Source organism: Nyctereutes procyonoides, unplaced genomic scaffold (genome assembly GCF_905146905.1).
Source record: "Nyctereutes procyonoides isolate TBG_1078 unplaced genomic scaffold, NYPRO_anot_genome, whole genome shotgun sequence".
Taxonomy (NCBI): Eukaryota; Metazoa; Chordata; class Mammalia; order Carnivora; family Canidae; genus Nyctereutes; species Nyctereutes procyonoides.
The window spans coordinates 65,376,451-65,389,179 of NW_026575140.1; the positions used below are offsets into that span (position 1 = coordinate 65,376,451).

The 12,729-nt window shown below is 39.1% G+C and overlaps 1 protein-coding gene across 3 annotated transcripts in view; it reads left to right on the plus strand.

Annotated features, from left to right (window-relative positions):
* Positions 1-12,729, plus strand: part of ATM (ATM serine/threonine kinase) — a 120,376-nt gene that overhangs the window by 91,965 nt on the left and 15,682 nt on the right. For all 3 annotated transcript variants that reach the window (XM_055304703.1, XM_055304705.1, XM_055304704.1), the window contains exons 48-57: positions 29-196; positions 1,556-1,669; positions 2,425-2,642; positions 3,158-3,365; positions 4,733-4,846; positions 5,191-5,349; positions 5,791-5,929; positions 6,959-7,041; positions 8,928-9,068; positions 9,857-9,973. In XM_055304703.1, coding sequence (XP_055160678.1) covers positions 29-196; positions 1,556-1,669; positions 2,425-2,642; positions 3,158-3,365; positions 4,733-4,846; positions 5,191-5,349; positions 5,791-5,929; positions 6,959-7,041; positions 8,928-9,068; positions 9,857-9,973 — 1,461 coding nt within the window. The remainder of the gene's footprint in view (positions 1-28; positions 197-1,555; positions 1,670-2,424; positions 2,643-3,157; positions 3,366-4,732; positions 4,847-5,190; positions 5,350-5,790; positions 5,930-6,958; positions 7,042-8,927; positions 9,069-9,856; positions 9,974-12,729) is intronic.

Genomic DNA, 12,729 nt, shown 5'->3' on the forward strand with positions numbered 1-12,729 from the left:
ATTTATTCTCATGTCATTTTCATTTCAGCTCCCTGAAAGAGCAATATTTCAAATTAAACAGTATAATCCAGCAAGTTGTGGAGTCTTTGAGTGGCAGCTAGAGGAAGCACAAGTATTTTGGGCAAAAAAGGAGCAGAGTCTTGCCCTAAGTATTCTCAAGCAAATGATCAAGAAGTTGGATGCCAGTTGTGCACAGGTTCACTATTTTTTTTTAATTGGCTAAATTAATTACTGTTATAAAAAAGTTACTGTGCTTTAAAATATTTTTAATAAATCCACAGTTTTATGAAAGCCTTGAAATTATTGATCCATGAACAAGAAATTGTAAGAGCCTGGAAAATTAGTATTTGTAAAAGAAGTTTAGAAAATACTCTTTTTTTTTTTCTATTTATAATAATTCTATCCATCTTGTGGTAATTTGATTTATCCCAGTATGAAGCTGTTTTGTTTCGTTTTGTTTTGTTTTAACTTTATGTAGAATTGGAGAAGGGTGTGTGGGAAATAAACATGAAAGGACTACTAGAGAGTGGTGGGGGGAGAAAGCTACTATAAGTTTGACATAAAAAAATAGAGGAAATGCATGAGAGAACAGACATTAAAAGAAAAGCAAATGGGAATTATTGTCAGTCTACCTGCTTAGGACATACAATGTATGATATTTTCTCTAACATTACCTACTGGTTGCTGAAAATGTGTTAGCTTCTGTAGCTCTGTGTCCAGCATATGATGGAAAAGTAGAAGCATTTGCAGGACTTGCGCGGTGTTTAAAGGTGTGCCCACAATGCTGTCCTTCTGACGCATGCTGCTTAGTGACTCTCAGCTTCCTGTGGCTTCTGTACTGGGCACTCGTATGATAAGATAATCCTCCATTATCAGAGAGTTTATCACTACACCGAGCACTGATAGCTGACCATATGATGCTTAAATGTTGCCTCACAGATGTAGCCAGGAGGAAGTCTGGGTGCAGTTACCCATTCTCAGCATTAACGTTGAACTCTGCGAATTAGGGAGACTAACAGTTCTCATTTCATAGGGTTCTTTTTTTTTAATTAATTAATTAATTAATTAATTAATTAATTAATTTATTTATTTATGATAGTCACACAGAATGAGAGAGAGAGGCAGAGACACAGGCAGAGGGAGAAGCAGGCTCCATGCACCGGGAGCCCGACGTGGGATTCGATCCTGGGTCTCCAGGATCGCACCCTGGGCCAAAGGCAGGCGCCAAACCGCTGCGCCACCCAGGGATCCCATTTCATAGGGTTCTTGAACCTTGAACCTCTTGAAATGAGCTAATACACCCAAAGCCTTTGTGAAGTGCTAGCATATATGAGTGTTCAGTAATTATGAGGTGCTCCAATAGTAATAATACTAATAAGCAGTGGGAGATGATTATTTCATAAAAACTTAACATACTTTTAATTATTAAAATAGTGGTATGGTGAAAACAGATGAGGAAAAATATTTCTAACTTGCTTTTTCCCTGCATGGAAGATACTTTTGTATACTCATTAGGTAATGAATGACTTTTTATGATTCTGCTTTCCGTACACAGAATGATCCCAACCTAAGCCTTCTGTACACAGAGTGTCTGAGGGTTTGTGGCACCTGGTTAGCAGAAACTTGCCTAGAAAACCCTGCAGTGATTATGCAGACCTATCTAGAAAAGGTAAAGTTTTCTAGCAATCCTTGAGAGTTTGCAGCATGAATACACTCAATCTTTTCTTCAGGGCCATGTGCCTTTCAAATGCAAATAAAAGTTAAAAGATTTCATTTTTTGTATATATTATTACTGTGGTAGCTCTGTGTAATTTTTAAGGCAGAATGAAATACAGTGTTAAAAAGGAAGGACCTTGTTTTGAAATAAGCCCAGATATGTCTGCCCTCCACCCCCTCAGCACCAGCTACTCTCTCAACAAGCTGTTTCTAATCATTTCTCCATTTATTTGTCTACAAAAAGAGCTGATTAAGGAATATGCACATCAGTCTTTACTATTCCTTTGTAACTCAGCTGCCCTACGTTTAGGGCTAGCACTTCTGTGCCCCAGCCCCTTTCAACCTTCCTGTTGCTCCTTCTGACTCCTTTAGTTTAATTAATTGTGGTAATAGCTAGTGTAGCATGAAAATCTTAATATGACTATCTTTAAATTTTATGGAGCCATTTGTTTTTGTACAATTCTTTAATATATTAGCTGTTCAGGTTATTTCTATGCTGTCAAAGTTGTTTGAAAATTTCAAATACTTAGTATAATTTAGCTTATCCATATGTGTGTGTGTATGTGTGTGTATATATATATGTAGAAAATACCAATACCATTAATGTAAGTAATTTATATATAAATTGAACCTTAGAGCGGGTATTTCTTTGATTTGAGTGATTCTTTAGTGCATTTAGTTTCTCAATATAATTGTGTTTTCTTCAAGGCAGTGGAAGTTGCTAGAAATTACGATGGAGAAAGCAGTGATGAACTTAGAAATGGAAAAATGAAAGCGTTTCTCTCATTAGCACGGTTTTCAGATACACAGTACCAGAGAATTGAAAACTACATGAAATCATCAGAGTTTGAAAACAAGCAGGCTCTTTTGAAAAGGGCCAAAGAGGAAGTGGGCCTTCTTAGGGAACATAAAATCCAGACCAACAGGTAATGAGAGGTCTACGAGTGATAAGTGACAAGCTACACAGAGATACAGTGACTATATGTAGAGAGGTGTGCGGAACCAGAGCATGAATTCACTTTGTATGATTCCAAGTGCATTGTAGAGTATATGGATATTAGCTTTTTGTTTTGCTTTTTGGATTTGTTGGTATCATAGTTAAAAAGAGGTGTTGAAATTAAATACAGAAGAGTTATCTCTTCCAATGTAATTAAACCCTTCTTCAAACCTGCCTTTGGCCGGTATACAATAGGGAAAATAGAAAATTGAGTAAAGTAGGCATCTTGGGGAGGGTCCGCTCTGTCCCTGTTTGTCTAGAATGGCTTTGGAATTGCACAGACTTTAAGATACTAAAAATAAATTTGTTCTCTTAGAATTTTTAGAATTTTGCTTCTTTCTCCTGGGATGGTCACCTGATCATTTATGTTGTATCTCATGTATGATTTTGTAGTTCTGTACCATCTGATGGGTTTTGTGTTTTCCTTTAATTATCGAATGCAAGATACACAGTAAAGGTTCAGCGGGAGCTGGAGCTGGATGAATGTGCACTCCGTGCACTGAAAGAGGATCGTAAACGTTTCTTATGTAAAGCAGTTGAAAATTACATCAGTTGCTTATTGAGTGGAGAAGGACATGATATGTGGATATTCCGTCTTTGTTCTCTCTGGCTTGAAAATTCCGGAGTTCCTGAAGTCAATGGCATGATGAAGGTGAGTCTTTTTTTGAACCCACTCTTCTGGCCTGTGCTTGAAAAGTTTAGACGTTAAGCCCACTAGTGTCACAGATTTTGTATATTCTTTGTATCACCGGTATTTGGTTCAGTGCTTTATTCATGGGTACTTGAGCTCCAATGACACAGGTTTATGTGGTGGTGAGAACATTTAGTTCAGTCTTTGCCCCTACCTTCTCAGTTACCCCTGGAAAGTACCAGAATGCCAACCTGTGAGATTTGGAAGATGCTTAAAGATGATGGAACCACAGGCAGGTTTTTCCTCCTGCTTTGTCTTTTCTGCGATTTTTACAAAAGTGTGAATTACTTTTGTAAATAAAAAAAAAAAAATTAGGAAAACATGAAGGCAGTAGTATTTCATGAGTATTTATTAAAATTCTAGATTTTATTGATGATACCTAATGTAAGCATAAAGTTATGCTTACAGGATCTACATTGTCAATCAATATGAAACATAAAAGTAAAATGTTTCTTCTCGTTGAAAAGAGTAAGACTCATAATAGATATGAGCAATCTCTGCAGCTAGTATGCATAGGGGCTGGTATCCTGTTAGTTTCAGCATAGGGGATAAAGTTACTCCATTTAATTACACACCAACTTCTCTATAGTCCAGATCACAATAGCCCTCAAATCTACATTTGTCCTCCTTGGATTCACTGGAATGTAATCAGTGCAAGTGTTCCATTTCTGAATACAGTTTAATTTAGGATCAAATACTGTGACTCACCAATGACTCAACCTAGAATACCATTCATCAGGAAGATCCACCTAAAATGCATCTCAAGGGAAAAAAGATAGTGAAGTATTATTAACAAGTAGATGGAGGGCAGCCCAGGTGGCTCAGTAGTTTAGCGCCGCCTTCAGCCCAGGGCCTGATCCTGGAGACCCGGGATCGAGTCCCACGTCGGGCTCCCTGCATGGGGCCTACTTCTCCCTCTGCCTGTGTCTCTGCCTCTCTCTCTCTCTCTCTGTCTCTCATGAATAAATAAATAAAATCTTTAAAAAAAAAATCAAGTAGATGGTTGTGCTAGTAGCATTATCTTATCTAATTTGCTTATATGTGAGATTTTTTTGAAATACATTATTTCAGGGATGCCTGGGTGGCTCACTGGTTGAGTGTCTAACTTTGGTTTGGCGGGATCCCGGAGTCCTGGGATCGAGTTCCACATCGGGCTCCCTGCATGGAGCCTGCTTCTCCCTCTGCCTATGTCTCTGCCTCTCTCTGTGTGTGTCTCTCATGAGTAAATAAATAAAATCTTAAAAAAAATAATAAAATAAAAATAAAAAATAAATTTTAAAAAATACATTATTTCTTAAAGTTTTTTTTTTTTTTTTTTTTAATGGTAGAGAGATGGAATGAAGATTCCATCATACAAATTTTTGCCTCTCATGTACCAGTTGGCTGCCAGAATGGGGACCAAAATGATGGGAGGCCTAGGATTTCATGAAGTCCTCAATAATGTACGTAAACCTGAAAAAACACAGTTGCTTTCCTTTCATATGTTATATATTACTGTTCCACTCTAGGAAATAAAAATACAAAAATAGTCATTCATATTTATTATGCTTTAAGGGGGTGGAAATAAAAATTTCCTTTTGTCTTGGCTCACCCCTTATAAGTTACTTAGTTTTCCTGTCATTCCTATCCTTCCTTCGTGTCACACACATACTCTACCCACGGCAGTATGTGGTAGAGAAACACTTCTCTTTAATGCCAAACAGAATGAAAAATGTTACGGATTTCCTATTCTTGGTTGGTTGGTTGGTTGGTTGCATAAAACTAATTGTTCTTTATTTTCTGACAGCTTATCTCTAGAATTTCAATGGAGCACCCCCATCACACTTTGTTTATTATACTGGCCTTAGCAAATGCAAACAAAGATGAATTTTTGACCAAACCAGAGGCAGCAAGAAGGAGTAGAATAACTAAAAATGCACCTAAACAAAGCTCTCAGCTTGATGAGGTATTTGGATTAAATACACATACCTTTTTGAATTGTAGTATTTATATTTTCCTGCAATATTCCTTTCTTAAATCTCAGAGATTCTAAGAATGTGTGTTGCTAACTGTATTCAGTTTTTAAATTCTTTGTTATTCTACTTAAAGCTGGTTCCAAATTCCTGAATATTCTCCAAGCATAGTAGATACCAATACTTTTTTTCCTCACAGCATTGAGCAAAGAAAAAATAGATTTCAAAACACACCCAAGTCCTTTACTATTGATATTATTGAACCTTTGAGTATTTCATTCAGAAGGTGACTATTTTGTTCATTTTTGAGGGATTATAGTCTTTCCAGTGTTTAGATTAGTGCATAAATTTTGCTTTTCCTTTTGTTATAACTCTGAAAAGTTCACGTGTTGGGTATTTCTTTATGTAATTTTTTTTTTTTTTTTAATGAACAGGATCGAACAGAGGCTGCAAACAGAATAATCCACACTATCAGAAGTCGGAGACCTCATATGGTCAGAAGTGTGGAAGCACTTTGTGATGCTTACATCATATTAGCAAACTTAGATGCCGCTCAGTGGAAGACTCAGAGAAGTAGGTGTTTGGAAGAATGAGTGTTGCTTTTATGCTGTTTTCCTCTGTATGAATATATTAATTATAGCGCCTAATATGTAATCTCTCTAACTTACATACGTAACATTAATTGCAGACATGAAGGTCCTTAAAGATTACAATTCACTGCATGGTCCATAGATGAATTTTTATCTAGTAACTTCAAAAACCCCTAGTCACTTTTCCTTTAATATATTATATCTATCTGGTAATACATGATTGCACTAAATTAATGATTTGATTTTTCTGGGAGACTCTTGGTACAAAATACTTTTTGCAGAGAATTAATTGAATAGAGGCAAGTCCATTAAAATAACTGTGAATAACTGACAGTTTTCAGGGTCAAAGCTTTCTGAAAATGATGTTGGTTACTCACTGTGCAAATGCAAGGTCTTAAAAATGACAAGCCTTGATCATTTCCTCCATACGTGTTAGAATGCCTTGCATGTAATCCTTTGCTCTTCTTGCTGTGCTATTCAAATAATTATCAGGTGCTGTAATATTTGGTTATGTGTATGTACTTATAAGTCTCTCTGCCCATATTTTAACAATTGTATTCCTTTTTCTGTTCAGAATCAGGTCTTTGCATTTAAATTCTTAATACTTGAAAATAAGAATGAGCGTTCTCATCATATTCCTCTAAGCCAACAAAACACATTGATCGTCACTTCCTTTGGTTACATTTAATAGTAATATGGTGGGAATAAATTATCTATGTGCTGTGCAGACTCTTGTGTGATTATATAAGGTGTTCAGCCTGGGCTTATGCAAGATCATGTGTAAGCCAAGGTCAAGTGTAAGGTCACTTGTAAGCCATGTCGGCCATTGTCCTGCTGTGGCCCTGAGCTATATTGTGTCTCAAGCCCCAGGTCTTCATTTCTGGGTCGAAGCCTGAACTGCAGATCAGCCACAGGTTTGGGGTCTGTGTTATCTGCTAAGTTCTTTTGCTTTAACTTCAGAGCTGTTCCTCAGCTTGTAGTTGTCACCAGAACCTCTTTCTTTTCTATATAGAAGGCATCAATATCCCAGCAGACCAGCCAATTACTAAACTGAAGAATTTAGAAGATGTTGTTGTTCCAACTATGGAAATTAAGGTAATTTACTATTAACCATCTTGACTTTATTATTGAACTAAATTCCTCTTAATTGGGTTAACCATTTGAAATAGAGCAAAAGTGGTTTAAAAATTGACACTTCCATTTCTTTCAGCCTGTAGTTTCTCCATAGACTTCCTTTACCTAAGTCTTTAAACAATTACAGCACTCTCCTGCTTTCTTTTCTTGTTCCATCAGTTTCACATGTCCCATCTTCCTTGGGAAGATCTGTAGACTCACCTTCATTGGCCAAAAGAAGAAAAGATTCTTTGTGCTTATGCTAAGATTAATTTTTAACTTGACAAGAAAGTCCCTAAATGCTTTATATTTTAAAAAGTCTGTGTGTTAGAATGTATTGACTGTCATGTATTATCCTATCAAGTAACACAGTATGTGTTATAGTATTAAATTAACTGTAATAGGGGATCCCTGGTGCTCAGCGGTTTGGCGCCTGCCTTTGGCCCTGGGCGCGATCCTGGAGTCCCGGGATCGAGTCCCACATTGGGCTCCCAGCATGGAGCCTGCTTCTCCCTCTGTCTGTGTCTCTGCCTCTCTCTCTCTATGTCTATCATAAATAGATAAATAAATAAATCTTAAAAAATAAAAATAAAAAAATAAATTAACTATAATATAGGTAATACTTTTAGCTATGCTGTGGTGATATTTTATTGCTAGAAATGCCATATTAGTAAAGATGTGTATAATAATAGCGGTTATAGTGTAGTAATGGACTGTTCACTCTAGAGAACACACTGCTGGGCACCAGAGGGGAGGAGGGTGGGAGGAAGGGGAAAACAGGTGATGGGGATGAAGGAGCACACCTGTCATGAGGAGCACCAGGTGATGCATGGAAGTGCTGAATCACTGTATTGTATATCTGAAACTAATAACTATGTTTACTAACTGGAATTAAAAACTTTTTTTTAAATAATAAATTTATTTTTTATTGGTGTTCAGTTTGCCAACATACAGAATAACACCCAGTGCTCATCCCGTCAAGTGCCCCCTCAGTGCCCGTCACCCATTCACCCCCACCCCCGCCCTCCTCCCCTTCCACCACCTCTAGTTCATTTCCCAGAGTTAGGAGTCTTTATCTTCTGTCTCCCTTTCTGATATTTCCCACACATTTCTTCTCCCAAAATAAAAACTTAAAAAATTTAAAAACAAAGATCATTTGACTACATTCTTAGTATACGTAGTTGTTTGATTCAAAATGAACTTCAGGGCAGCCCAGGTGGCTCAGCGGTTTAGCACCCCCTTCGGCCCAGGGCCTGATCCTGGAGACCCAGGATCAAGTCCCATGTCAGACTCCCTGCATGGAGCCTGCTTCTCCCTCTGCCTGTCTCTCTCTCTCTCTCTCTCTCTCTCTCTCTCTCTCTCTCTTCTCTCTCTCTCTCTCATGAATAAATAAATAAATCTTTTTAAAAAATGTAGCTTCGTCATATGGATTAACTAATACCTTTCCAGCTATACTGGCAAAGGTATTAGCAGTTCAGCCTAGCAGACCACCCTGTACACTTTTCTAAACTTTACCTCACGTGTTTTTGTGAGACATTTGCTGTTTCTCAGAGGACTTAACATAGACAAAGTCAGTGTTGAGACCTGAAACCAGGTTCTTTAGAAGCTTTTTGGCAACACTGTTCTAACACCATGTGCCCCAGGGTCAGTGAGATGCTTAGGGAGTTGACTTGTGTGACTTGATAAACCTTTCCAGTGTTGAATTTTGTTTCTTTCATTTAAACAGGAAGTAAATTATCACTTGAGCTCTTAACCTGCAGTACACTGTCATACATCCCTCTATTTAATATTAAAATTGTGTATATTTCATTATTCTTTAAAAGCACATAGTACACCTGGCCTATTCTCTCATTTATATGTTTTATTAGGTGGACCCCACAGGAGAATACAGAAATCTGGTGACTGTACAGTCATTTAAAGCAGAATTTCGTTTAGCAGGAGGTCTAAATTTACCGAAAATAATAGACTGTTTGGGGTCTGATGGCAAGGAAAGGAGACAGCTCGTCAAGGTGAGGCTCCCTCCAGTGATGCAGTCCCTGGTGGCTTAGTGGAAAAAGTCAAAGCAAAACTGTAATTGATACTTACATCCTGCTTTGAGCCTTTTTTTTTTCTTTTCTTTTTTATTTATTTTATTTTTTTTGAGCCTTTATTTCTCTTCTCAAAAATTGCTAGTGAGGAAAACTTATAGAATATAGATATATTATTTTCTAGAAGCCGATTGCTTTTCCTAAATTTTGTGTGTCTCTGGAAGGCCATCCTTCTAACAGTTGATTGAAGTAGAACGTACAGATATGACGAGGTTGACAAGCAGCTTGTTAAGGAAACCATTAGGTGCTTGTTGCTTAATTCCTGGAAGAGCTCAGGCTCAAGGCTCTTGCTTGGGCAGTCCTGAGGGCGGTGCTGTACACCCACCCTCTCACCTACCCCACCCCACCCACTGCTGTGGAAGGCATTGGCAAGGGGCTGGTGGTTCCCTTAATCTGCTCCCCAGCTCTCTGGGCTGCCAAGAGATAGTGCAGAGAGGACAGTGCCCTGCACCCCCCGAGCAGGAGCTCCAGTTAGCCCAGTGACAGAAGTGGCAAGGGGGGGAGAGCATCTTTCCCGGTTTGTCCGGCCTGCCCAGTGGTACAGCTCATTCTGAGTGAGGGAATAGCGTTAAGGTCTTAGTTACTAAAGAGACTGTGAGGATGTGCAGATTGACTGCTGAGCGCCCTTTCGTAGTCCTCATATGGCTGGCTGCATGATTTTGTAATAAAGTGGATGATGCCCACTGATACATGCTGTGATCACTCTGAAGGGCCGTGATGACCTGAGACAAGACGCTGTCATGCAGCAGGTTTTCCAGATGTGTAACACGTTACTGCAGAGGAACACAGAGACCAGGAAGAGGAAGCTGACTATCTGCACGTACAAGGTGATGACTTTCTGCTTCTGCTCCTCCATATGATGCCATTATGCAGACTAGGGCTCAAGCCAGTGTTTGCTGTGGGAGTACACACTTGAGACTTTGTGGGCCATGCAAGTTCTGTGTGGCAGAGTCACTGGAAAAATAACATGTTGTGGATGGTGGCTCAAGGGTCCTGGTTCATTTGCCCTTGGGCCATCTTCCCTGCTAATAATGAACCCTGTTTTTCCCTTAAGTTAGTCTATAAAAGCAGTCTTTTGTCAGATCACATACAGAATTTGGAAGGGCTGGTTCCTGACAAGATGAGTGAGTTATGTAGAGGTCTGAGGCTCAGCAAGCTTAAAGTAAAACTTTTAATTAATACCTCCACTGCCCACCCCCCCCCATTCTCCCACCAAACCCCAAACCAAGAACAACTGCTCTTGCACAGATCAGCAGATGCCTCAACCTTTACCCAGTTGCTCAGTCCAAAATCAGGAGGCGGTCTTTTCTTTTTGCTTTTACTACTATGGGAAATTTCAAACATAAACAGAAGTATGTAGAATAACGTAATGAATTCCCTTGTCACCCAGTTCCAGTGGTGCTCAGCTCACGGATAAATTTGTTTCATTTCTGCTTCCCCCTGTCCCCTCCCCTCCAATATTATTTTAAAACAAAATGTCTGATCATTTCATCTGTAAACATTTATTTCACTGTATAGTTATATAAGAAAACAAAACAGAACCACAGTACTGTCCCCACTGCTAAGAGTTAGCAGTAATTCCTAAACACCATGTAGCAATATCAGCAAACCTTTGATCTCCCCTCTCTCTGCCTCTCTCATATCTCACATCTGTTCCATCAGCAAGTCCCTGCTGGTCTGCTGTCTGTCGAGTCACAGTTGCGCCACCTCTGCCGTGCCTGCCCCGCAGTCACGTCTCTTCCATGATGCCTTGCTAACTCCTTCCTTCTTCCCTGGGCCCACCACAGCTTGTTTTATGCACAGCAGCTAGGATGATCTATTTACGAGATCTGAGATGGAATAAATCTGTCCTTTTCCTGTTCTGAATTCAGATGACTTGACTTATCCCTGAATGAAAGTGCTTTGCCCCTGCTGCTCTCGCAGCTGTGTCTGCTGCTCTCCCACGCCGCCTTCTTGTGATCGATGCTCAGTTATCTCCCTGCTGCGCACTGCTCACCAGGTTTGCCTGCTGTGGCTGATACACGGTTTTGTTTCATTCAGCTCAGGGTCTCCTTACTCCCCAGGCCTGGAATAGTCTTCCCTCAGACCCTGCACTCCCTCCTGTACTTCATTTGATTTCTCCCCATGTCCCCTCCTCAAAGAGACCTTCTCTGACTGCGTCTCTCACTTTTTAAATTTTATTTATTTATTTTTTAAAGATTATTTATTTATTTATTCATGAGAGACACAGAGACACAGGCAGAGGGAGAAGCAGGCTCCCTGCAAGGAGGCTGATGCAGGACTCTATCCCAGGATCCCGGGATCACGACCTGAGCCAAAGGCAGATGCTCAACCACTGAACCACCCAGGCGCCCCTCTTACTCACTTTTTTAGATGCCTGTTTTATTCTATTAAACACATAATAGACTCTCAACATAGTTAATAAATTAATGAAAGGCCTCCTTAGGACACAAGATGCAAAAGAGTTCATCATATTTGACTATGTTAAAATAAAAAATTTATAGAATTAGATTCTAGAAAGATAAGTGACCAACTAAGGAAAATTAGTTTTTAACAATAATACTAGTAACAACAAAGGATTATTATAATGTTAATAACAAGGGATTTCTATACAGAATGTATAAATAGCTCTCACAGACCAGTTATAAAAAGGCTAATATGTCAGTAGAAAATGGGTAAAGGAAACAGACAACTCAAGAAGAAAATATTTGAATGGCCAGTGAGCCCATTAAATTTTGCTGAGCATCATTGAGCATCTGAAAATATGGATTGAAACCACAGTGAGGGGATCCCTGGGTGGCTCAGCAGTTTAGCGCCTGCCTTTGGCCCAGGGCGTGATCCTGGAGTCCTGGGATTGAGTCCCATGTCGGACTCCCTGCCTGGATCCTGCTTCTCCCTCTGCCTGTGTCTCTGCCTCTCTCTCTCTCTCTCTCTCTCTCTCTGTGTGTGTCTCTCATGAGTAAATAAATAAAATCTTAAAAAAAAAAAAAAAAAAAAGAAACCACAGTGAGATACTGTTGTGTACTTCGCAGATTGGCACAATACTAGGTGCTAAATCAGCATAAGCACTTTGGATGGTTGACAATATCTGGTTGATTAAAGAGAAGATGCACATACCCTGTGACCCAGGTATTGAGTTCCTGGGTATATACACGCCCTCGAGAAAATGAGATACATTCACTGGTCCACTAGTTCTCACAGCAGTAAAGGGAAATCCACAAAGAAGTAAGTCTTAATTAATATGCAGGTTGCATAACGTGGGTAATTATGGTATTCTTATACAACATATGGTTGTTAAAACAAATGATTTAGGGTTACATATACAATGCACCTAATGGTAGAATAATGTTGAATGAGAAAAAAAACCAATTGCAGAGGCATTCACTGAGTTTAACAGTCTTTTATTTAAAAGTTTACCACTATTTATGTATATATTGCCTTGAAATAAAAACATACCAAAAAAATACATGAACACGCTCAGGTTAGCAGTCATCCTAATTGTGAGGAAAACTTCACAAATGCGGCCAGGAAGGATCACAAAGGAAGCTTCATCTCTTAACAGCAAATGGGAGAAAAATCTTAC